The sequence below is a fragment of the Anolis carolinensis genome, unplaced genomic scaffold (assembly GCF_035594765.1).
Source record: "Anolis carolinensis isolate JA03-04 unplaced genomic scaffold, rAnoCar3.1.pri scaffold_15, whole genome shotgun sequence".
NCBI classification, from domain to species: domain Eukaryota; kingdom Metazoa; phylum Chordata; class Lepidosauria; order Squamata; family Dactyloidae; genus Anolis; species Anolis carolinensis.
The window spans coordinates 241,233-266,491 of NW_026943826.1; the positions used below are offsets into that span (position 1 = coordinate 241,233).

The 25,259-nt window shown below is 46.4% G+C and overlaps 1 protein-coding gene across 5 annotated transcripts in view; it reads right to left on the reverse strand.

The window, feature by feature from the left end:
* The window catches only part of crocc (ciliary rootlet coiled-coil, rootletin), a 55,066-nt gene that overhangs the window by 4,749 nt on the left and 25,058 nt on the right, over window positions 1-25,259 (reverse strand). For 4 of the 5 annotated variants that reach the window (XM_062965634.1, XM_062965631.1, XM_062965635.1 and 1 more), the window contains 18 exons: window positions 24,572-24,718; window positions 24,257-24,487; window positions 22,422-22,615; window positions 20,225-20,352; window positions 19,915-20,084; window positions 18,443-18,622; window positions 15,068-15,202; window positions 13,049-13,192; window positions 12,719-12,957; window positions 11,330-11,489; window positions 7,821-7,988; window positions 7,380-7,740; window positions 6,756-6,913; window positions 6,547-6,667; window positions 6,215-6,378; window positions 2,274-2,489; window positions 931-1,155; window positions 700-849 (listed from right to left, as the gene is read on the reverse strand). In XM_062965634.1, the coding sequence (XP_062821704.1) occupies window positions 700-849; window positions 931-1,155; window positions 2,274-2,489; window positions 6,215-6,378; window positions 6,547-6,667; window positions 6,756-6,913; window positions 7,380-7,740; window positions 7,821-7,988; window positions 11,330-11,489; window positions 12,719-12,957; window positions 13,049-13,192; window positions 15,068-15,202; window positions 18,443-18,622; window positions 19,915-20,084; window positions 20,225-20,352; window positions 22,422-22,615; window positions 24,257-24,487; window positions 24,572-24,718 (3,291 nt within the window). The other variant, XM_062965636.1, reaches the window with a different exon arrangement.

Here is a 25,259-nt window from a genome sequence, read left to right on the forward strand (position 1 = left end):
AACTTTATTAGGTCTTACTTTCAGGGGAGGCCTTATATTTAGCAATTCAGCAAAACCTCTACTAGGTCTTATTTTCTGGGGATGTCTTATTTTAGGGGAAACAGGGTATATATATATCTATATATATATATAAAAGAGTGATGGCATCACGGCAGCGGACAGAACAACAAAAGTAAACACCCCACAACCTCGAAAATTGACATCACAACCCCTCATCCATGCCTCTAGGTTGATACAACAAAAAGAAAAGAAAAACAAAGTCCTAATTAGAGGGAGAGGAATAATTGTTTTTATCCAATTGCTGCCAGTTAGAAGGCTAAGCTCCGCCCACTTGGTCTCCTAGCAACCCACTCAGCCCAGGGGACCCTTTACCTTAACTACCACCAATTTCTCAATACTTTATTTCCCATACCACCATACTTCGCCACAGCAACGCGTGGCCGGGCACAGCTAGTAGATATATATATATATTCTTTTTTGATATCATAGAAACCTTTTTAGTATTAGATTGCAGTGGAAGACAAAAATGTTAAAATGCTCCCATCCTATATTCACTCTCACATGTAAATTCCTCATATATTTACAAATCTCCTGTAAGCAATATATTTACATTCAGGAATGCATTAATATTGCTTACAGGAGATTTCTGCTTGACCGGGGGCCGTCTGGCCGGCCTCTGGTGCCCCTCCCAGGACTCACCTCCTCCCGCTGCCTGGCCAGGGCCTCCGTCTCTTCCCGTTGCATCTCCCGCTCGGCCGCCTCCCTGGTCAGCGCCTGGAGCCGCTCCGAGAGGCCCCCGCTCTGCTTCTTGGCTTCCGAGGCCGCCTGCCGGGCCACGTCCAGCCGCTCCTGAAACGGCCCAGAGAGCAATGAGCGGGAGATGGAGGAGGCCGGAGCCCCAGACCGGGTGATAGGGCGGCTTGGCTCTACCTGCAGGACCCTCCGGTCGTGCTCGCTGGCCGCCAGGGCCTTCTGCAACTGCAGGGCCTTCTCTTGCGCCGATCCGGCCGCGCTGTGGCTCTCAGCAAGGGAGGCACTCAGGCTCTGGAGCTTCTCCTTCAGGCAGTTCTCGGCCTCCGTGGCTTTGGCCAGAGAGAGGCCGCTGCGGTCCAGAGACAGCTGCAAGGCGCCGGCCTTGGCCTCGCTCTCCGACACCTGGAGGGTCAGCCGTGGGGAACGGAAGACGAGTCTCAAGGGGCCGGGCTGTGGCGCAGCTGGCTAGTAACCAGCTGCAATAAATCACTACTGATTGAGAGGTCATGAGTTCGAAGCCCGGGTCAGGTTAAGCCCCCGACCATTAAATAGCCCAGCTTGCTGTTGACCTATGCAGTTCCGAAAGACAGTTGCATCTGTCAAGTAGGGAAATTTGGGTATGCTTTATGCGGGAGGCTAATTTAACTAATTTACAACAACATAAAACTGCCAGCAAAACACGAGGAAAGGAATGAGGAAGTACAGCCACTAGTGGACGGTGAAGCAACAGCTCCCCCTGTGTCCGGAATCGTGAAGCTGGAAAAATGTTAAAATGCCTCTGTGTCTGTCTATACTGTATGTTGTTTGTCTGTTGGCATTGAATGTTTGCCATATATGTATGTGTTCATTGTAATCCGCCCTGAGTCCCCTTCGGGGCGAGAAAGAAGGGCGGGATATAAATACTGTAAATAAAAATAATAAATAAAAAATTCAAGAAGGAAGAAAAGGAAGAAATGCCTCTGTGTCTGTCTATACTGTATGTTGTTTGTCTGTTGGCATTGAATGTTTGCCATATATGTGTTCATTGTAATCCGCCCTGAGTCCCCTTCGGGGTGAGAAAGAAGGGCGGGATGTAAATACTGTAAATAAAATAATAAATAAAAAATAACAGAAGGAAGAAAAGGAAGAAATGCCTCTGTGTCTGTCTATACTGTATGTTGTTTGTCTGTTGGCATTGAATGTTTGCCATGTATGTGTTCATTGTAATCCGCCCTGAGTCCCCTTCGGGGTGAGAAAGAAGGGCGGGATGTAAATACTGTAAATAAAATAATAAATAAAAAATTCAAGAAGGAAGAAAAGGAAGAAATGCCTCTGTGTCTGTCTATACTGTATGTTGTTTGTCTGTTGGCATTGAATGTTTGCCATATATGTGTTCATTGTAATCCGCCCTGAGTCCCCTTCGGGGTGAGAAAGAAGGGCGGGATATAAATACTGTAATTCAAGGGCCAGGATGCAAGGACCCAGCCCCCCACGACTCCCTCGTCCTTGATTCCGCCCCCAAACAGAAACCCAGGCCCTACCTGTCTCTGCAGGACCTCGAGGCGGTCGCGCAGCAGCTGGACTTCGGCCTCGCGGTCGCTCAGCCCCAGCCTGGCCCTCTGCAGCTCCCCCTCCAGCGAGCGCCGGAGCAGCTCCAGCCTGGTGCCCCGGCCCTCCGAGGCGTCCAGGACCTCCTTCAGCCGCCGCTTGTCCGCCTCCAGCCGGGCCTCGCCGGCCTTCATCTTGGCCATCCTCTCCTGGACCCAAAAAATGTTAATGTGGGATTTGTGTATTGGTAGTGTTTAAATGAAATTTGTGTCTAGCATGTATTGCATCATCCAGGAAATGCTATAGTGTGTAAAGAGTTAATTTGGTAAGAAGCTGTATTGACCTTGGATATGTGGCTGGAGCCAGAGAGGAGTGTCCAGACTACAAGTGTGTTTGTATATAGCTGATTGCATCAGATGAGATCTGTGCTGTTTGACTAGAGTGCTATGTCTATTGTCTGCAAGTCTGTTTGTCTTGTCAAGTAAAACTTTGTAAATACTTTTTAACATCGTCTCTGACGTTCCTTCGTTCTGCGCTCCACTGACGTCATTCATCTGCTGCTACGCTGTGAGCATTACTCTGACAAAAAGAGGGTGTGGGGCTCAGAGGGACCGAACGTTCTCTCTTCTGCAAAGAACTAGAGTCCGTCCGGTCCCTGTCCCGCCACCTGTTGCACCCCACTTTGCTCGCAACACACACCACAAAAGCAGACTTGGTATAAGCAGTTTATTTGAAAAATGTGCACCACGATAAAGGTTCAAACCATAGAACACAATATGTATATTAGAGCATCATATACATAACTAGCTGTGCCCGGCCACGCATTGCTGTGGCAAAGTGGTGGTGCTATTGGTTAAAAGTTGTTGTGGAATTTTTATTTGACATTATTTGTATTTTTTAAATTAATTTTATTGTAACATCTTTTTTATTTATTATATTTTATTATTTTGTTGTATTATTTTTAGTTATTTTGTTATGGTATTTTATTATATTAATTTTTAGTGTTTTTAATTATTTTTATTGTATTATTTGTATTTATTTTATTTCTTATTCTTTTATTAACACTGGGCTGAGTGGGTTGCTAGGAGACCAAGTGGGCAGAGCTTAGAGCCTTCTAAGTGGCAGCAATTGGATAAAAACAATTATTCCTCTCTCTCTAATTAGGACTTTATTTTTCTTTTCTTTTTGTTGTATCAACCTAGAGGCGTGGATGATGGGTTGTGTTGTCAAATTTCGAGGTTGGGGGGCTTGTAGTTTAGTTGTTTTGTGGGTCGCCGTGATGCCATCACTCTTTTATATATATAGATAATGTTAACAATAATACAAATAATAATAAGATTTATAGACTGCAATCATCCAGATTTAAATACTACACAGAGCAGTTTTCAATATAAAACATATATCAGACATATATCAACAAGACTCCAACTAAAGTTTGTTAGCGACACAGTATGTGTACATCCAGCATGTAATATGCTGTAAAACTCAATATATCAGTGTGCTAATCAATTGGCTCAAACTTGGCTTGGAGTCAAAACAAATCAAAGTCTCTGTAGTCTTGGAGCAGTTCTATAGGACTCCTCAGGTTGTAAATGCAGTCAATAGGCTGTAGCTTCAGTTTGTTGACAATAAATGGTCAAATAGATGTTATTTTAGAGTAGCTGGCTGTGAGCCGAAGTAAGCTGTTTACAAGCTGTTTACATAAGCCGTTTACTACTGGTTCCCAGGTTTACTCCAGATGAAGGGTTAACTGAAGGGTTAACAATATACATATTGTGTTCTATGGTTTGAACCTTTATCGTGGTGCACATTTTGCAGATATTGTTTAGAATAGACAGCTGTGTTTAGTTATTATATCAGCAGTTTATTGACAAAATAATAGAAAAGTAAAAGCAAAGATAAATGTCTAAAAGCAAAAAAGAAACATGAGTCCAAAAGCCAGCCCTTAAATCCCTAAATAGGTAAAGGTAAAGCTTTCCCCTGACGTTAAGTCCAGTCGTGATCGACTCTGGGGGTTGGTGCTCATCCCCATTTCTAAGCCAAAGAGCCGGCGTTGTCCATAGACATCTCCAGGTCATGTGACCGGCATGACTGCATGGAGCGTCGTTACCTTCCCGCCAAAGCGGTACCTATTGATCTACTCACATTGGTATGTTTTCGAACTGCTAGGTTGGCAGGAGCTGGCGCTAACAGCGGGTGCCCAGATTTGAATCTGGGACATTTTGGTCCGCAAGTTCAGCAGCTGAGCGCTTTAACACACTGCGCCACCAGGGGCTCCAAAATCCCTAAATAGCAGGGCTCGAAACATGAACAAGATTCCCGGAGCAAAGTCCAAAACATCAGATCCAAAACAAGAATAGAGAAGCCAATTATATTCCGAAGACACAGCAAAAACTTGAGCAGAACACTGGAAGATTCGCCAGGATCACGTCAGATCTTACCCAGGAAGCGACGTTGCTTGATCTGAGATTCTGTCCCAAACACCTTTTCTATTTGCCCATTCTTGCAACAAGACATGAAGGAGCCTCTGGTGGCCTAGGGGATAAAAGCCTTGTGACTTGAAGGTTGGGTTGCTGACTTGAAAGCTGCCAGGTTCGAATCCCACCCGGGGAGTGTGGATGAGCTCCCTCTGTCAGCTCCAGCTCCAGCCTAGGCTTTTATTCCCCTAGGCCACCGGAGGGTCCTTCACTGAGGTGTAAAGCAGACTGACTACAAAACGGAGTCCTGAGTCTGAACAGGCTCAGTACAATCTCATGTCTATAACCCTCCCACAGTAACTTGAAGGTTGGGAGGGTTATAGACATATTCCCCAGGTTCGAATCCCACCCAGGGAGTGTGGATGAGCTCCCTCTGTCAGCTCCAGTTCCATGCGGGGACATGAGAGAAGCCTCCCACAAGGATTCTTAATTTTATTGTAATTTTATAATCTTGATGGATTTTTAATTTTTTTTTTTAATTTGATGAAAACTGTTTTTTTGATATGTATGTTTATATTGTAAGCCGCCCTGAGTCCCCTGATGGGTGAGAAGGGCAGGGTAGAAGTGATGTAATAAATAAATATAAATAAATATATAAATAAATAAATGGTAAAAACATCAAAAACATCCGGGCGTCCCCTGGGCAAGGTCTTTGCAGACGGCCAATTCTCTCACTCCAGAAGCAACTCCGGTTGCTCCTGATACAAAAAAAAAACAAAAAATAAACCAAAACATGAACACATTTCTATGACCTTGAGCACCCAGTCTCTTAGCCAGAATTCTAAGAGAACGCCTCGGAGGCAGGTTTCTCATAAGCAATCTAGCATTCTGGTCTAACGGCTGTTCCTCATTATTGTTGAAGTGGGAATGATTGTATATAGAGTTGTTGAAATGTAATTGAGTTATAGTGTTGCAATGTGAACTGGAGATTGCATCATGCACTGTCTGCTGTCCACTATGCGAGTGTGTAAAGAGTTAACTGTGTATTGCATCAGACAGCAGAGGTGGTTATAAATAGCTCACTGTGTTATCTGTTCGCTCTCTGCCCTCTGCTCTCTGTACTCTGTCTGTATATGTCGTCTTGTGAGTTATCCGTTTGTTAGTAAACCTTTTGTAGATAGCCAAACAGGATTCAGCCTCTTTATTGGTGCCAGTGATTCTTCGCTGATCTTCCGCTGCATGTGTGTTTATCCAAACCGCGCGCTCTGACAATTATCACCTGGCGATTGCGGATTTCCCCCCCATCTTTTTCTCAAAGCCGTGAATCTCCCACACTCACTCCCCCATCTAGCATGTCAGGGTCAGGCTGATCAGTAAGCTGAACATCACTCACTCCGTTCTCTGTTATGTCAGCCTGGCTCCCAGTCCGTGGGACGCTCGAAGTCTCGTTCTCAGACTTCTCCATCATCAGTCTGAGTCACAACAGCACCTGAGAGAGACCTTCCTCTGGCACTCACCTGGCTGGCCTTGCGTTCCCCCTCCAACGCCCTCAGGGCCCGGTCAAGGTCCGCCGCCTTCTCTGCCAGGGCCTTGCGCTCCCTCTCGCCCTGGCGCAGGCTCTCCTCCTGCAGCGCCATCGCGGACTGGGCCTCGCTCAGCCTCCCCTCCAGACTGCGCCTTCCTGTGCAGGAGAGAAGAGGGTGTGAGGGCTTGAGTTTTGTCGGAAATGTTGTCTATCTCTTACCTATATGACCCTGACTTAAAATCTTGTTTTTCCATGAAGGTGTGCCTGACATTTGCCTGACATTTGCTCACAAGGTCTGCAAACCACAATCACAATTTCACGCACCATCCTCGCTCTCGGCCAGTTGCTTCTGTAACTGCTGCACCCGGGATTTGGCCGCGTCCCGGTCGGCTTCCATCTCGGCGAGCTGGCGGGTCAGGGCTCCCAGGCGGGAGCGGCCTTCGTCCTGGACGCGAAGAAAAGAGGAACGGTCAGAGAGGACGGAGGATGCAGCAGTCGGGATTTGGAGAACCAACCAGGAGGCCCCTTCGCACCCGCTCTCGCTGCGTCTCCCTCATCTCCTGCAGCAAGTCCTGGAGTGCGGTCCTCACGGCCTCCGGGTCAACGTCGGCCATCGCCTGCTCGCTCCGGCTGGGAGACAGGGTCTGCTCCGCGGGGCTCCCCGCCCGCTCCTCCTCCTTGGTCACGTCACCTGCAGGACAAGGATGGAGGTTGACCGAAGCGGAGGGGGGGGGCGTGTCAGGATGCAAAAAAGATCAGCATTCTCCAAGCTGCCCTTTTTCACACCTGACCACAACAAGCCGGATAAGGAAGACCATTTGGTTGGGAAGGCTGATTTATGACTTGATCTGGTCTTCAAACGTGGGAAAGGACAATGGAAAGGGAGGTGTGAATGGAGAAGAAGAGACGTGAGGGGAGGAGGGAAGCAACAACTTAATATACCGGCGGAAAGAGCGGAAGAGGGGCAGTAGAAGCTTTGCGGTCATCTTGGCAAGGCGGATTCAATAAAGTTTTCCATAGCTCCAAACTGTGTGAGCCTATCTTTGTGTCCTACACCTTCCAGGAACCGACATTAAGCTTCTACTGATTTTTTTTTCTGGTGAGAGCATGAACCCTGACAGGCGGGCCCCGTCCCCGGTGGTCAGTGCCCCCCTTACCTTTTGGGGGGGGTCCTGCGAGGGACAGGCTGGGGGGGCACCCTTTGTGGTGGCCGAGGCCCAGGCTCCTCCGGAGGGCCGAGTGGAGGCTGCCCAGCCGTGCCTCCGCCTGCCGCCTGAGCCCCTCCACGCGACCCAGCTCTGCCTCCAGGCCCTGCGCCCGCCCCTCCGCCCCGCTCAGCCGCAGGCCCAGCTCCGCCGCCGCCGCCTCCGCCGCCTCCAGCTTCAGGCCCAGGTTGCGGGACTCGTCCTGCAGCTTCCGCTCGTTGCCCCGGGACTCCTCCAGGCCGCCGCGCAGCTCCCGCTCCCGCAGGCGGAAATCCTGCTCCAAGCCTGAGAGCCTCCGCTGCAGGTTCTGGAGCTGGAAGGAGGGAGGAAGGGCCGCGTCAGGGGGGCGCGTCAGAGCCCCCCTTGCCTCCACGCGAAAGGGACGGCCCCCACCTCCTTCCGGACAGACTCCCGCCCGGCTTCGCTCTCCACGATCTTCTGTTTGAGGCCGAAAGACTCTCTGCGGCTCTCCGCCTCGCGCTGCTCCTCCAGGGAGACCCGGGACTGCAGCTCCGCCACCTCCTTGCTCTTCTTGCTGTTCTCGCTGTCCAGCATCTTCACCTGTGCGCACAGGAGGGGCCCGTGAGTGCGTGCTCTCCAGCCGTCTCATCACACAATGATCTATGACATGACACAGCCCGTGGCCCCGCTCCATGGATGGCTGAAGTCAGGGGCCGGGCTGTGGCGCAGGCTGGTGAGCAGCCTGCTGCAATAAATCACTACTAACCAAGAGGTCATGAGTTCGAACCCAGGCCAGCTCGGAGTGAGCTCCCAACCATTAATAGTCTAGCTCACTATTTATTTTATAGGCAGTGTGGAAGAAGCCTGTGAACCAAGTGAACCCTGCCTGTCCCCCCGGGTGCCACTGTGGCTAAGGGGGTTGCTATGACACGAAGGGGGCGGGACCTAAAGGGGGTGGGGCCAGGCTGTGGCACAGGCTGGTGAGCAGCCTGCTGCAATAAATCACTCTGACCATGAGGTCATGAGTTCGAGGCCAGCCTGTGTCAGGGTGAGTACCCATCAATTAAAAATAAAAAATAGCCCCTGCTCATTGCTGACCTAGAAACCCGAAAGATAGTTGCATCTATCAAGTAGGAAATAAGGTACCACTTATAAAAGTGGGGAGGCAAGTTTAACTAATTTACGACGTTGGAATGAGGAAGTGCCATCAGAGTGGATGATGAAGCAGCTGCTCCCCCCTGTGGCCAGAATCGAACGTAATAATAATAATAATAATAATAATAATAATAATAATAAAACTTCATTTATACCCTGCCACCATCTCCCCGTGGGGACTTGGGGCGGCTCACAATGTTACAAAAGTAACAGCGCAAATACACCAGCAATATACACAGTTTAAAACACAAGAAGATAATAAAACAGAAGTTAAAACAAAGGTTTATACAGCAGTAATAATATCAAACAACCACCAAAGCCATTCGGTCAACTTAAAAGGTGGTGGTGGGGGACTATAGCAGTAATATAAGATAAAATCATTAGATTAAATATCCCGATGAGAGGAACCTAATAGCATTCAGAATAGAATTATAGTGAGGCTTCTCCCCTCAGGAGAAGGTTAAATTGCCTCTGCGTCTGTCTCTGTTCTATGTGTATATGGGCATTGAATGTTTGCCCTGTATGTATATAATGTGCTCCTCCCTGAGTCCCCTTTAATTGCATACAAGAGAAAAAAAATCCCGTTATATTAGTCCATTCAGATATTGAGCACAATATAAATCTTACCCAACCTAATTTAGTAGGGAATTACCCATGCCACCACGGCTCTGTATGTTCTCAATTGGTAGCTTCAAAAACATTCATAGATCCACATTCAACTTTGGAGTTTAAATACACCCACTTTGTTACTTGTAGTACAAAGGGAACAGATGGAGTCAACATATTCCAGGATGGAAGACATCTATCATTCATTTACAGATTTTGGGATAACTTCAGAAAAATCTATATATATAAAAGGAGAATGGCATCGCTCCACCAGGCAAAACAACAAAACTAAAGGCCCCCCAACCTAGAAAATTGACAACACAACCCCTCATCCACGTCTCTACGTTCTTACAAACAAACTACACATCCCTAACCTCCATGGGGCCAAAAAACCCCCAAAACCGGAATGCACCCCTTTGTGACCCACCTTGATTGACACTAAACAGCCTTGCAGCTTCAAAGCCAGGCTGCCTCCTAGGCCACAGCAAAAACAAAAACAAAAAAACCACCACTTCAGTGTGAATTTTAAACCATTGTGTAGAAGGGGCCTCATATAATCCTGTTCCAGGCAAATCATATCACATTATCAATATAATGTATAAGAATTACTGTGCTCTAATAACAATACACAACAATATAATCTCTAAAATCAGGACACTAAATAAACAACGACACTCAGAACACAGGGGAATTCCACACAGGAAACAACCAGGCCCAGCTAACACCTCCCAACAAAGGATTCCCTCACGCAGGAAGCAGCCAGGCTTGGAAGCTACAAGACCATTCAGTGCTAAACAACTTAAATAATCACACCCAGCTAACACATCCCAGTAAAGGATTCTTCCAAGTACTAACCAGGCAGACCCTGAAGCTGCAGGCCTATTCAATGCTAATCAAGGAGATCAACCAGACAACAGTTCTTTCTACCACACTGCACGTTATTCCACACATATCTCAACCCCTTTGTGGCCCACCTTGATTGACACTGAACAGCCTTGCAGCTTCAAAGCCAGATTTTGGAAACCACGAGGCTACTCCATCTCATTCAACCTGGTCTAGCAAGGATGCCCTATGTAGAAAACAGCCAGGCTTTCAAGCAGCAAGGCTATTCACTGCAAATGCTGAGGAAAAATGTAACCCCCCCTTTGTCTATTTGTTAGCCAATGTAACTGTAGGTTGTTGTGAATCCAATGTAGTTATATAGAATCTGTGTGTCTGTATGTCCAGTGTTGTTTTTTGTGTAAAAGTTCTGATATCTATATATATAAATGAGTGATGGAATCGCGGGCACCGAGCAAAACAACAAAACTAAAGGCCATCCAACCTCGAAATTTGACAACACAACCCATCATCAATGCCTCTAGGTTGATACAACAAAAAATCCCGTCAAGAACCTCCACGGGGCCTTAAAAACCCACCCATCCGCCTGGCTGGAAGGCCCCCTCTCTCTCTCTTCCAGGGATTGGAACTCTCAGGCAACAAATATAATACCTAAAATTACTGTAGTGTAATAATACAAAAAAAATAGAATCTCTAAAATCAGAACATTACATAAAGAACAACACTCTGAAAATGGGAATACCAGACATGAAACAACCAGGGCCAGCTAACACCTCCCAACAAAGGATTCCCCCAGGCAGGAAGCAACCAGGCTTGCAAACAGCAAGGCTATTCACTGCTATTCAACCTAACCAAGCAACATTTCCCCTTGATAGTACACCCTCAGGGTTTCAAGCCACGAGGCTACTCCGTCTCATTCAGCCTGCCCAAGAAAGGATGCCCCTATGTAGAAAGCAGTCAGTCTTTGAAACAGCGAGGCTATTCAATGCAATTCAAATTGGCTAAAAAACCATTTCCCTACAACGCAACTACCCAGCCTTCCAAGCAGCAAACCTATTCCATTCTATTCCAGCTCACCAAACAAGGATTCACGTAAACAAGAAACACCCAGACTTTAAGGCTGCAAGGCTACTCACTGCTATTCCATCTGGTCAACAAATGATTCCCATCAGCCACAGCAACGCGTGGCCGGGCACAGCTAGTACCCTATATATATTTCACACTGGAAATTGCAATAAAAAGAACCTTTGTTTAAAAAGTATTTGTGACCCCAATGACCCCAGCGTAGAACCCGCTCCCAGCAGCCACGTCTCTCTCCTCCTCCTCTTCTTCCCGCAAACCTGTCTCCGCAGCTCCTGCAGCTCCCGTCGGGCTTCGAGCCTTGACCGTTCCACTTCTTGGAGGCTGCTACGGACATCGGCGGCCTCCTTCTCCATGGCCGCCCGGGCCTCTTCCAGGACGGACATCTTTTGCTCCTTCTCCTCGTTGGCCCGCTTCAAGCTGGGGGTCAGAAGAGGGTTTAAAGAGGCTGTCGACCTACTTTGACTCCTCTCCGGCCCCCTCAATAATCTTCTATCTATATATATATATAAAAGGGTAATGACGTTTCGGCCTAAGACAAAACAAGAAAACTACACATCCCAGAAACACTAAACTTGGCAGCACAACCCCTCATCCATGCCTCTAGGTTGATACAACAAAAAGAAAAGAAAAATAAAGTCCTAATTAGAGGGAGAGGAATAATTGTTTTTATCCAATTGCTGCCAGTTAGAAGGCTAAGCTCCGCCCACTTGGTCTCCTAGCACTTGGTCTCCTAGCACTCAGCCCAGGGGACAGGCAGAGTTAGGCCTCACTTTGGCCTCTTCCACACTGCCTATAAAATACAGATGATCTGATTTGAACAGGATTATATGGCAGTATAGACTCAAGGCCCTTCCACACAGCTATATAACCCATTTATAATCTTACTAGCTGTGCCCGGCCACGCGTTGCTGTGGCAAAGTGGTGGTGGTATTGGTTAAAAATTGTTGTGTAATTTTTATTTGACTTTATTTGCATTTTATTAATTTTATTGTAAGTTATATTTTTATTTATTATATTTTATTATCTTCTTGTATTATTTTTAGTTATTTTCTGTTATTATAGTATTTTATTGTATTAATTTTTTAGTGTTTTTTAATTATTTTTTATTGGGTTGCTAGGAGACCAAGTTGGAGGAGCTTAGCCTTCTAACTGGCAGCAATTGGATAAAAGCAATTATTCCTCTCTCTAATTAGGACTTTATTTTTCTTTTCTTTTTGCTGTATCAACCTAGAGGCGTGGATGGTGGGTTGTGTTGTCAAATTTCGAGGTTGGGGGGCCTGTAGTTTTGTTGTTTTGTGAGTCGCCGTGATGCCATCACTCTTTTATATATATAGATATTATCTGCTTTGCACTGGATTATCTTGACTCCACACTGCCATATAATCCACTTCAGTGTGCCTTTTATACAGCTGTGTAGAAAGGGCCTCATACTTCGCCACAGCAACGCGTGGCCGGGCACAGCTAGTTTATTTCTATTATTGTATTTTTACTTTGTTTAATAATGTGTATTATGTTGTTATGTAATGTTTGTGTTGTTTTTATGATTGGAAACCACCCTGAGTCCCATCCGGGAGATAGTGCGGTATATAAATAAAGTATTATTATTATTATTATTATTATTATTATTATTATTATTATTCTCCCACCTGATGCGCTCCCCCTCGGCCCGCTTCAGGGCGATGCGCAGCTCGGCGTTGGACCTCTGCAGGGCGTCCTTCTCCCTCCCCTCGTCGGCCAGGCTCCTGCGCAGCTCCGCGGCCTCCTTGCGCCGGGACTCCTGCTCCTCCTGGGCCGCCCGGGCCTTGCGCTGGGCCTCCGCCTGCTCCCGCCGCAGGGCCTCGCGGGCCTCCTCCGCCAGACGCAGCTGCGCCTTCAGCTCCTCCGCCTGGACGAGGAAGAGCGTCGGGGTGCTTGGGGTGGGCGGCCTCGCCCCAAGAAGAGCCCCTCCCCAGTTCGGCCTCCGTCCGACTTCTCACCCCTCGGAGAGCGGCCTCCCGCTGCCTGGCAAGATCCCGGGCCTGTTCGTGCAGAGCCTTGGCCTCCCGCTCGTGGCCCGCAATGGCCTCCTCGAACTGGGCCCGCAGCCCACGCAGCTCCGAGTTCAAGGCGCTGATGGTGCCCTGCGGTGGAGGAATCATAATAATAATAATAATAATAATAATAATAATAATAATAATGGTGCCCTGCGGTGGAGGAATAAATAATAATAATAATAATAGTGCCCTGCGGTGGAGTCATGATAATAATAATAATAATAATAATAATAATAATAATAGTGCCCTGTGGTGGAGTAATAATAATAATAATGGTGCCCTGTGGTGGAGTAATAATAATAATAATGGTGCCCTGCGGTGGAGTACTAATAATAATAATAATGCCCTGCAGTGGTGTAATAATGTAATAATAATAATAATAATAGTGCCCTGTGGTGGAGTAATAATAATAATAATAATGGTGCCCTGTGGTGGAGTAATAATGTAATAATAATAATAATGGTGCCCTGCGGTGGAGTAATAATAATAATAATAGTGCCCTGCGGTGGAGTAATGATAATAATAATAATAATAATAATAATAATAATAATAATAGTGCCCTGTGGTGGAGTAATGATAATAATAATAATAATAATAATAATAATAATAAAAATGGTGCCCTGTAGTGGAGTAATAATAATAATAATAATAATAATAATAATAATAATGGTGCCCTGCGGTGGAGTAATAATAATAATAATAGTGCCCTGCGGTGGAGTCATGATAATAATAATAATAATAATAGTGCCCTGTGGTGGAGTCATGATAATAATAATAATAATAATAATAATAATGATGATGCCCTGCGGTAGAGGAATAATAATAATCATTGTTATTCGAAAGCCTGGCCCCACAACCAAGTTTTGACTTTCCTACAGAAAGACAGGAGGGAGGGACTTCCTTCTGTGTAAAGAATGCCTAGGTGCAATTTTGTTTATGTTATGGAAACCTTGTTTTTGTTAATCGTACAGTCGGCAGGCTTTTGATTTCTGTTATTGATGTTTTTAAAAGATGTTTTTAAGATGTTTTTAAATTGTTAGATTTTAGCCTGTTCTTGTAAGCTGCCCCGACCCCTAGGGGTGTGGCGGCATATAAGTACGAACAATAAATAAATAAATATAATTTTTCTACAAGAGGAGCCCCTGAAGGAAGATAACAATAGTCTGGGTGTTTTTATTTCATCTTATACTGCCTTCTGGTCCTGGGCCACGCTGCTGCTGCTAAATAAGCTACCCGGCTGCATAGTTTTATGGTGAGGGTCTTTTGTTATTTAGCCCATTCGTCAAACAAAGGTTATGGGCCCAGTCCGGGGCCAGTAGAGAACAATACAGACCATTACAGACTATTGTGAGGCTGAATAAATATGGCAATGGCATTTCAAGCAAATGGACTACCTTTTGTGAAACTACCTCTCCCATTTTGAAATATTCTGCACTTTGGCCCAGATCCGTGTTTTAGTCTCCCGTTTTTAACATTTTATGCTGTATGTTGATTTTTATGATGGTTTTATTGATGTTGATGTTTTATTGTTGGAATATTGGTTTCATTGTTTTATTGCTGTATGTGTCGGGCTAGGCCCCCATGTAAGCTGCTCCGAGTCCCTCCGGGGAGATGGGGCGGGGTATAAAAATAGTTATTATTATTATTATTTTGAAAGGCTGAATGCCAGTAATCATGCCACATGGTCATTTAAAATGATGAATTATTTGTTAAGAGACGATTTGTGGGCAGTAGTTGAAAATCCTCTGATAAAGAAGGAGAAGAGGATGATGATAAGTTGATGTCAGACCAGCGTGCCAAGGCTTCTATAATTTTGGCATCGGAGGACAGTCAGCTGCCGGATGTAAGAAATGCCCAAACTGCTGGTAAGTGTTGGCAGGGTCTCAAGGAAATTTACCTCGGCCAGTCAGCAGGCATGAAAGAAACAAGTGGTCAAGGCAAGGAGGGCCGAGTGACACCCACCCGTTCGTGCTCCTGGCGCCCCAAAGCCTCCCGCCGCAGCCGCTCCGTCTCCAGGGTGGCGCTGGCTAGGGTCTCCTGAGCGGCCGAGAGCTTCTCCAGCAGCACGGCCTTCTCAGACTCCTTGAGGGACAGCGCCTGCGGAAGGAAGGAAGAAAGGGAGGAAGAAAGTGTGATGTCTCGGGCACCTTCGGCCCCTGACCCCGCAGCCATTACTGATCAAGTTGCTGAGGAGTTTTTCCCAACTCAGCAATTTTATCTCCCCTTCCAGATGTCTCCTGTTGATGTTTATGTGCCAGAGCCAATTAAGGATGCCCTTGACTCGGAGCCGACTCTTCCAGGCTCTCCGGAGAATTTAGTGTTTGATAGGAGAGCGTTTCTCAAAACAGACCGGTCCCGTAAACAGTCTCTACGCTGGAGCATGAGATTAGCTGAACGGGATGAATGTGATTGAGTCCGCTTTTGAAGCCCGCTCTCTTGGGAAGAAAAAGGGAGGCAGACATCTGGCGGGTTGTTGTTACCAGCTCGTTCCCTTGGGAAGCTTTTGGGGAGTCAGGCACCTGTTTGGGGGAGCTCTTGAACTTTCATAAAAGTTCTGTGCTGAGACTCTCGGTTGCGGTGTCAACGTGACTATGAATAGAGCACATCATCTCATGATCCTGAGCTTCCAAGCGGCCAGCCGGTGCGCTTACTCTCGAGGAGACCGGGAGTTGCATTCCGTCCCTTGCCAAGTTTGGACTGCGTTTCAGATCCATCACAAACAGCCTTGCCTTGCCTTGCCTTGAATCCTTGCTCTGGACAATTACTAAAGGAACTTACTTGTGAAGCTTTGCTCTTTTCCCCACTCAAACTCCCATAGGGTTTGAGTGTGTTTCGGTTAATTGGATTAAAGACTTTAGACTCTAATACTGGACTTATAACTACATTTTATTGGACTATTTTTGATCTTTCCTATAAGGACAATTGCTGGACTATATACTCTTCTTATTTTTGTTTTATTCTTTTATTGCTTTAATAAAGATATTGGATTGTTTATTGGCCTATGGGTGTTACAGAAAGGAAGGAAGAAAGGGGCAATTCCCTGTGTCCCCTTCCCAGCTGCCCAGGGCTCCTTTGGGGCGAGGACCCCTCCCCGCCTCCCCTCCCTTCCACTTGAACATCAGGAAGAACTTCCTGACCGTAAGAAGGGCCGTTCAGCAGTGAAACTCTCTGCTTGAGAGTCTGGTGGAAGCTCCTTCCTTGGAAGCTTTCAAACAGAGGCTGGATGGCCATCTGTCAGGGGTACTTTGATTGTGTTTCTCCTGAGTGGCAGAGAGGGGTTGGGCTGCATGGCCCTCTTCAGGGATTCTGCTATTATTATTATTATTATTATTATAAGTATGACACAGGAAACAAGATAGATATGCTGGATTTCGTTTCACAAAATCACAAGTCGAACTTGTGACACTTTATTGTTTGGCCATTAGGCATATTTATGCTCTCACTTTCCATGATTTTTCCCTTCTTCAATGCCACTGTCGAACATTTGTCCAAGCCAAACTCCATGCTGATATCAGTGCTAAAAATTCGGACAGTGTTAGTCAGAGACTCGATTTCTGTTTCCGTTTTCCCGTACAGCTTCAGGTCATCCATGTACATCAGATGCGAAATTTTGTGAGATTTTTTAGATGTTTGATAGCCAAGGTTTGTTTTTTTGTAATAATAATAATAATAATAATAATAATAATAAAAAATCGCACAGACAGACTACAAACAGAGGCACAACTACGTGGCCCAAATGATCCATTGGAACTTATGCCTCAAGTCCCACTTCCCAGCAACAAAGAACTGGTGGGATCACAAACCTGCAAAAGTATTGGAAAGTGAGCAGCAAAGATACTGTGGGACTTCCGAATCCAGACTGACAAAGTTCTGGAACATAACACACCAGACATCACGGTTGTGGAAAAGAAAAAGGTTTGGATCATTGATGTTGCCACCCCAGGTGACAGTCGCATTGACGAAAAACAACAGGAAAAACTCAGCCGCTCTCAGGACCTCAAGATTGAACTTCAAAGACTCTGGCAGAAACCAGTGCAGGTGGTCCCAGTGGTGATGGGCACACTGGGTGCCATGCCAAAAGATCTCAGCCGGCATTTGGAAACAATAGACATTGACAAAATCACGATCTGCCAACTGCAAAAGGCCACCCTGCTGGGATCTGCACGCATCATCCGAAAATACATCACACAGTCCTAGACACTTGGGAAGAGTTCGACTTGTAGTTTTGTGATATGAAATCCAGCATATCTATCTTGTTTGCTGTGTCATACAATAATAATAATAATAATAATAATAATAATAGTTTTATTTTTATATCCCGCCTCCATCTCCCCGAAGGGACTTGGGGTGGCTTACATGGGGTCAAGCCCAGAAAACCTCTTCGGGGTTTCCGCTATTATATTATTATTATTGTATGACACAGCAAAGAAGATAGATATGCTGGATTTCGTTTCATAAAACCACAAGTCGAACACTTCCCAAGTGTCTGGGATTGTGTGATGTATTATTATTATTATTATTATTTTATTATGACACAGCAAACAAGATAGACATGCTGGATTTCATATCACAAAATCCCAAGTCGAACCCTTCCCAAGTGTCTAGGACTGTGTGATGTATTTTCGGATGATGTGTGCAGATCCCAGTCGGGTGGCCTTTTGCAGTTGGCAGATCGTGATTTTGTCAATGTCTATTGTTTCCAAATGCTGGCTGAGATCTTTTGGCACGGCACCCAGTGTGCCCATCACCACCGGGACCACCTGCACTGCCAGAGTCTTTGAAGTTCAATCTTGAGGTCCTGAGAGCGGCTGAGTTTTTCCTGTTGTTTTTCGTCAAGGCGACTGTCACCTGGGATGGCGACATCAATGATCCAGACCTTGTTCTTTTCCACAACTGTGATGTCTGGTGTGTTGTGTTCCAGAACTTTGTCAGTCTGGATTCGGAAGTCCCACAGTATCTTTGCGTGCTCATTTTCCAATATTTTTGCAGGTTTGTGATCCCACCAGTTCTTTGCTGCTGGGAGGTGGTTCTTGAGGCATAAGTTCCAATGAATCATTTGGGCCACATAGTTGTGCCTCTGTTTGTAGTCTGTCTGTGCGATTTTCTTACAGCAGCTGAGGAGATGATCAATGGTTTCGTCGGTTTCCTTGCACATTATTATTATTATTATTATTATTATTATTATTATTATTATTATTATTATTATTATTGTATTATTACAAAGCCTAGATGGCCATCTTGGGGTGCTTTGAATGTGCTTTTTCTTCATGGCAGAAGGGGGTAGGACTAGATGGCCAATGCGGTCCCTCCCAACCCTGTGATTCCGTGATTCCTTACCTGCTGCTTCTCGTTCTCGGCCAGGAGCAGCCCCTCGTCCCTCTCCTGCTGCAGGGCCGCCACCTCCTCGCCCAGCTCCTCCTTCTCCGCCTCGTGCCGCCCTTGCAGCTCCTCCCGCTCCTGTGCCGTGCGTTGTAGCAGCTCCTGTCGCTCGGCCTCAAGCTCCAGGCGCAGTGCCTCCTGTCAAAAGGGGGGCCGGGGTCACAGCAGCCCCCACAATCAACCCCACACCCCAGCATGGTTAGAAATCACAACCTCCACTGATGTCTGGTGCAGAAGGAAATCCACCTCCACTGAGGCCTGGTGCAAAAGTGAATACAAAAATGGAGTCCTGAGTCTGAACATGCTCAGTACAATGACATGTCTATAAGCCCTCCCATACCCAAGCCTTTCACTATTTATTTGTTCATGTATATATTTGTTCACCAGTATTCTATGTGTATGTTGATTTGCCAGTTTGACTGGACCTCTTTGGTATGGAAAGAGTTATAGACATGTCATTGTACTGAGCATGTTCAGACTCAGGACTCCATTTGTTCATGTATATATTTGCTAACTTGTATTCTATGTGTATGTTGATTTGCCAGTTTGACTGGACCTCTTTGGTATGGGAGGGATTATAGACATGTCATTGTACTGAGCATGTTCAGACTCAGGACTCCGTTTGTTCATGTATATATTTGCTAACTTATATTCTATGTGTATGTTGATTTGCCAGTTTGACTGGACCTCTTTGGTGTAGGAGAGGTTATAGACAAGAGATTGTACTGAGCATGTTCAGACTCAGGACTCCGTTTGTTCATGTATATATTTGCTAACCTGTATTCTATGTGTATGTTGATTTGCCAGTTTGACTGGACCTCTTTGGTGTGGGAAGAGTTATAGACATGTGATTGTACTGAGCATGTTCAGACTCAGGACTCCATTTGTTCATGTATATATTTGCTAACTTGTATTCTATGTGTATGTTGATTTGCCAGTTTGACTGGACCTCTTTGGTATGGGTGGGTTTATAGACATGTCATTGTACTGAGCATGTTCAGACTCAGGACTCCATTTGTTCATGTATATATTTGCTAACTTGTATTCTATGTGTATGTTGATTTGCCAGTTTGACTGGACCTCTTTGGCATGGGAGGGGTTATAGATATGTCATTGTACTGAGCATGTTCAGACTCAGGACTCCATTTTTGTATTCACTTTTGCACCAGACCTCAGTGGAGGTGGATGCATGTATGTTGCTGTTTGGACTTCAATATAGAAGTATGCTTATGGACTTTGGTGAGTACAAGTAAATTAAAAGACTATGGACTATTGATTAGGAATGATACCCTGTGTACTCGACACACGGAGAACTACATCATATCCATGACTGGACTTCAATAAGAAATGTGCCTGTATGGTGTTCGTGAGTAAACAAAGAAGACTTTGTTTTTTTGCCAATAGCCTTGCAAGCCGTGCCCCGATCGTACCTTCTCCCGCTGGAGGCGGTCCAGGTGCTCCTCGTGGGCCGCCTGTGCGCTCCTCAGGGCCGCCTGCGCCTCCTGTTCCACCTGAGCCGCCTTCTGCGCCGCCTGGTCTCTCTCTCGCTCCAGGAGGGAAACCGTGGACTCCGTCTGCTGCCGGACGCTCTGGAGCTCCACTGCAGCGGATGGACAGATGGGCGTCAGGGCAAAGTGGGGGAGCCAGCCCGTTTTGGCCAAGGTGGCCGACAGTCAGAGCGCAAGGCCTGAAGTGGCTGAACGGCTGCCCACCCGGCAAAGGGACCCCGGCCAGCTTCACCTTGCAAGGCCTCCTTGGCCAGGAGCCAGGCCCGTCCCTCGGCCTCCAGCCGCTCCTTCTGGGCCTCCGTCTGGGCCAGGCGCCGCTGGGCCTCAAAGAGGGCGGCCTCCAGGGAGTCCTTCTCGGACCTGGGCACACGGCGGGAAGAGCACGTCATACATTTAGGGTACACTAGCTGTGCCCAGCCACGCGTTGCTGTGGCTTATGGGAATCCTTTGTTGGCCAGTGTAACAAAGTGTGAATTTTTTAGTTTACAGATGTCATGTTTAATTGCGTTTCAAAAGGGTCAATATTTCAGTTAATCTGCACTCATGAGTTGGTTGCCATGGAGAAGGGGGCGGAGCCAACTGCCGTTTTGGTGGAGAAGTTTAGGTTTGAAAAATAATAATAATAATAATAATAATAATAATAAAACTTTATTTATACCCCGCCACCATCTCCCCAACGGGGACTCGGGGCGGCTTACATGGGGCCACGCCCAGAGCGATACAATATAATAACATATAAAAACAACATATCATAACACAATTAAAAGCAATACAATAGATAATAATAGACATTACATCAAGAAATAAAAAAAAATCAGTAAAACAAGGGCAGGCCGTATGGACACGAGGATAAAACTCGGAGTGAGAGGGACAGAGGGGGTACTCCACTGTGGACAGGGACACATGAAATTAGGGCAGTCTAGAAGATAAATACTGAGGGGGGAGTAACACAGAAATATATAGCAAAATTACTCACCGAAAGCACAGCGGAAGAGCCATGTTTTCAAATCTTTCCTAAAAGCTAACAGAGTGGGAGCTTGCCTGATCTCAGTGGGCAGTGAATTCCATAGTCGGGGGGCCACAGTTAGTTAGTTAGTTAAAGAAGCAGTTAGTCTGTGCCCTGATGAGGTACAGGAAAGACTGTCGCTTGATTGAATGGATCAGGGAGACTCAAATGCTTGTTTTTGAGTCAATTTAAAATAACTTTGATGACTTATTTTAAGGTTGTCTGTGCCCTGATGAGGTACAGGGAAGACTGATCCTCAGTTGAAGGGATCAGGGAGACTCAAATGCTTATTTTTGAGTCAATTTAAAATAAGTTTGGTGACTTATTTTAAGGTAGTCTGTCTCCTGATAAGGAACAGATAATCTGTGATTGTAATTCGCAGGGTGACTGCAGTTTAGAGCAATAAAGAAAGAAGTGACATTTTAAGAAGTTTGAAACACCTCATTCTAGCCTTGCAACTGTTAACCAAAGTGCCTCTAAAGAGAAGGTTACTGTAACCATTAAGCTTTGTGCCAGAATAAACGTGTTGTTGTTCTTTTGAACATCTCAGCTTCTGTCATATATATTACCATCAAAAACAAACAAGAAGAAGAAAAACAAAATTTAAAAGGTCTCCTCTCTTAAGTAGCTAGTGGCTATATCTTCCAATAGTGGTGGCAAGAGTTGATAATCCTCTTAACATCTGGTGGCCTCATTATAAACATCTTTACACTGGTGGCAGCGGATATAAAATATATAATAATATAAATATAATTAATTGATAGAAACTCATCCACATCTCCTCAATTGGTGTCAGGGGTGGGATTTTAAAAAGATTCCCCCGTCTGACATCTTTGCACAGGGCAGCGCGATCTGTTTGTAAACAATTCTGCGGCACCTTGGTTACTTCTCCTGGGCCTGGAAGTGGCTGGAGAAAGCACTTGGTGCCCAGGTAAAGTGGGCCGAGGTCTCGGGATATGTACCTTGTTGGAGTATGGTTGTATTTTGTATGAAATGTAAATCAAGTGTTTACTACTGATGAGCAAGAGTGTGTATTTTTCAGTAATGAAATAGTTAACAGCAGGCTAGTTTTGACTGACAGCCTGTTGTGATTGCTATGACCTGTCAGGCATGACTTCCGGCCTTTGGGGGTCGGAACTTCCTCTGGACAGAGGAATGTGTTTCTTATCTTATCTGTGTGTTCGGCTTGAGCTTTCGCTGAAGATGGACTATGAATGCTATGCTCTGAAGCCGAGAAATGCAACTGTAAATAGATATGTAAATAAAGCTTAAGTGCCGTTGGATTTTCAACTGAACCTTCGCCTGCTGGAGTGTTTGTTTGACCAGTACTGATTCTCCGCATGGGAATACAGTCTGGAGAGGAAGGTGAGACCGGGATGATGAATTTTTGGAATCCACTCTGCACCCCATCATCCCGTCATACCTGAGTCCGGCCATCTCCTGGGCCAGGCCCCGGTTCTCCCGCTCGGAGGCGTCCAGCTGCACGGCCAGGCCGGCCTTGTCTTTGGCCAGAGCCTCCTTCTCCTTGGCTGCGCGGAGGACAGCCTCGCTGTGACGCTCCAGCTCTCGGCGCACCACCGACAGCTCCTCCGTGGCCGCGTTCCTCTGGCGGGTTGCCTGCAGAGAGCAAGACTGGTTACAGGAACATATAACACCGATCCTAATGTCACTCCACTGGCTGACAATGTTGTAACCCAGCCGCAGTCACAGCAGTCAGCGGCTGATGAACTAGATGTTGGATTATGGTTGTAAGTGTATGAAATGTAAATCAAGTGTTTTCTGCTGTTTTGCTAGAGTGTGTGTTTCAGTAATGAAACAGTTAACAGCAGGCTAGTTTTGACTGACAGCCTGTTGTGATTGCTATGACCTATCAGGCATGATTTCCGGCCTTTGGAGGCCGGAACTTCCTTCGGACTGAGGAATGTTTCTTATCTCTGAGTGTGTTGAGCTGGTGCTTGCCGAGGCAAGAGGCTGTAGTAAGGATGCCAGCTCAGAGCGATGGCTTTTGCTTGTAAATATGTAATATAGATATTGAAATAAATGTTTGGACTTCAGACTAAAGATGTGTTTGAGTCTGACATTGAATAGGAATTGGTGAGACAGCCGGTTCACCAATTCATCAGGGTGCTGGAGCAGATGATTGATGGAGTTTGAAGAAACCCACCCAGCACGCAGCCTGACCTCCACTCCTCGCTGACACTAGAGAACCCAGGCTTGGCTGTAACTTGAAAGCCCTGTTGCCTGAACTGAAGCTCAGAGTGCGTGTGAGCTCCCAATAAACAGACATGAAAGCGTTACGTTTCCCCTGGAATTTTTGCTTCCCATGATTTTTGCTTCTGCGTTGATCTACGAAGCTGGGTATCTGTTCTAATTTGCAGGCAAGTCTCCTGGCTTAGATCAATGCTCCATCTATCTATATATATAAAAGGATAATGGAATCACGGCACCGGACAAAACAACTACACTAAACGCCCCACAACCTTGAAAACGGACAGCACAATCTCTCATCCATGCCTCTACGTTCATACAGCAAAAAGAAAAGTAAAATTAAGTCCTAGCCACAGCAACACATGGCCGGGCACATCTATATATAAAAGGGTAATGGAATCACGGCACCGGACAAAACAACTAAACTAAACGGCCCACAACCTTGAAAACGGACAGCACAATCTCTCATCCACGCCTCTACGTTCATATAACAAAAAGAAAAGTAAAATTAAGTCCTAGCCACAGCAACACGTGGCCGAGCACATCTATATATATAAAAGGGTAATGGAATCACGGCACCGGACAAAACAACTAAACTAAACACCCCACAACCTCGAAATTTGACAACACAACCCATCATCCACGGCTCTAGGTTGATACAACAAAAAGAAAAGAAAAATAAAGTCCTAATTACAGGGAGAGGAATAGAAGTTTTTATCCAATTGCTGCCAGTTTGAAGGCTAAGCTCCGCCCACTTGGTCTCCTAGCAACCTCCTCAGCCCAGGGGACAGGCACAGTTAGGCCTCACTTAGGCCTCTTCCACAGATTATCAGATTTGAACTGGATTATATGGCGGTGTAGACTCAAGGCCCTTCCACACAGCTATATAATCCATTTAGAATCTTATATTATCTGCCTTGCACTGGATTATCTTGACTCCACACTGCCATATAATCCACTTCAGTGTGCATACTAAACATAAAGACAACCATACAACAGACATTCAAGACCACCACTACCTCCCCACCATTGTCACCCGCCAGACTCCACCTGCCCCAGCTGCTCCTGGAGGCGTTCCCGCTCCTCCCGCACGGCCGCCACCTCCTGCTCCAGCGCCTCCCGGCCGGCCTCCGCCGCCTGCAGAGAGTGTCCCAAGCCGTGGCGTTGCGTGGCCAGGTCGAGCCGCTCCTGCTCCAGTCGCACCAGCTCCTCCCGGAGGGTGGCCTTCTCCTGCTCCGCGGCCTCCTTCCTCCCCAGGAGGGAGGCCTTCTCCTCCTCCAGCTGCGAAGGAGAAGCCGGACCGGTCAAGGCGGACTCCCCTCCCGCCGCTGCCCCTTCCGGCCCTGACCGCCAGCCAGTCCTGACCTGGACGATGACGCGGTGCAGCTCCGTCTTGTCTTGCGCCAGAGCCTCGTTGAGGGCGCCCATCTTGGAGAGGGAGTCGCGCAGGGAGGCCTCCTCGGTCCGGGTCCGGCTCAGGGCCAGTTGGAGATCGGCCAGGTTTGCCTCTAACTGGGCCGGAAACAGAGAAGACGAGACGTGGAGTGTGGGAAGGGAAAAGGAACGGAGAGGGTTAGAGCCACTCCGGGCACAAACATCCACATGTGCCGACACCGTATGAGCCACCGCTAAGAAGCTGAACACATGGAAGGAAGACAAAGGTGGAGTTTAAAATAGCTGCAAGGGGAATTTACTAAAGCAGGGGTCCCCAAACATTTTAAACAGGGGGCCAGTTCACGATCCCTCAGACCACTGGAGGGCCGGACTATAGTTGGCCACCAAGCAGTAATAATAATAATAATAATAATAATAATAATAATAATAAGAAGAAGAAGAAGAAGAAGAAGAAGAAGATCATGCCCTGGCAGAATATGTAAAGCAAAGTGAAGAACCTGCTTTGATTGAAGTCAAAAATCAGAAACTCCTGAAAACACAACAGACAAAAAACCAGTACAAGAAAACCGCACTACAAACTAGAGCTGACAGCTGGCACAACAAAACATTGCATGGAAAGTTCCTTGACAAAATTGAAGGAAAAGCTGAGAAGGAGAAG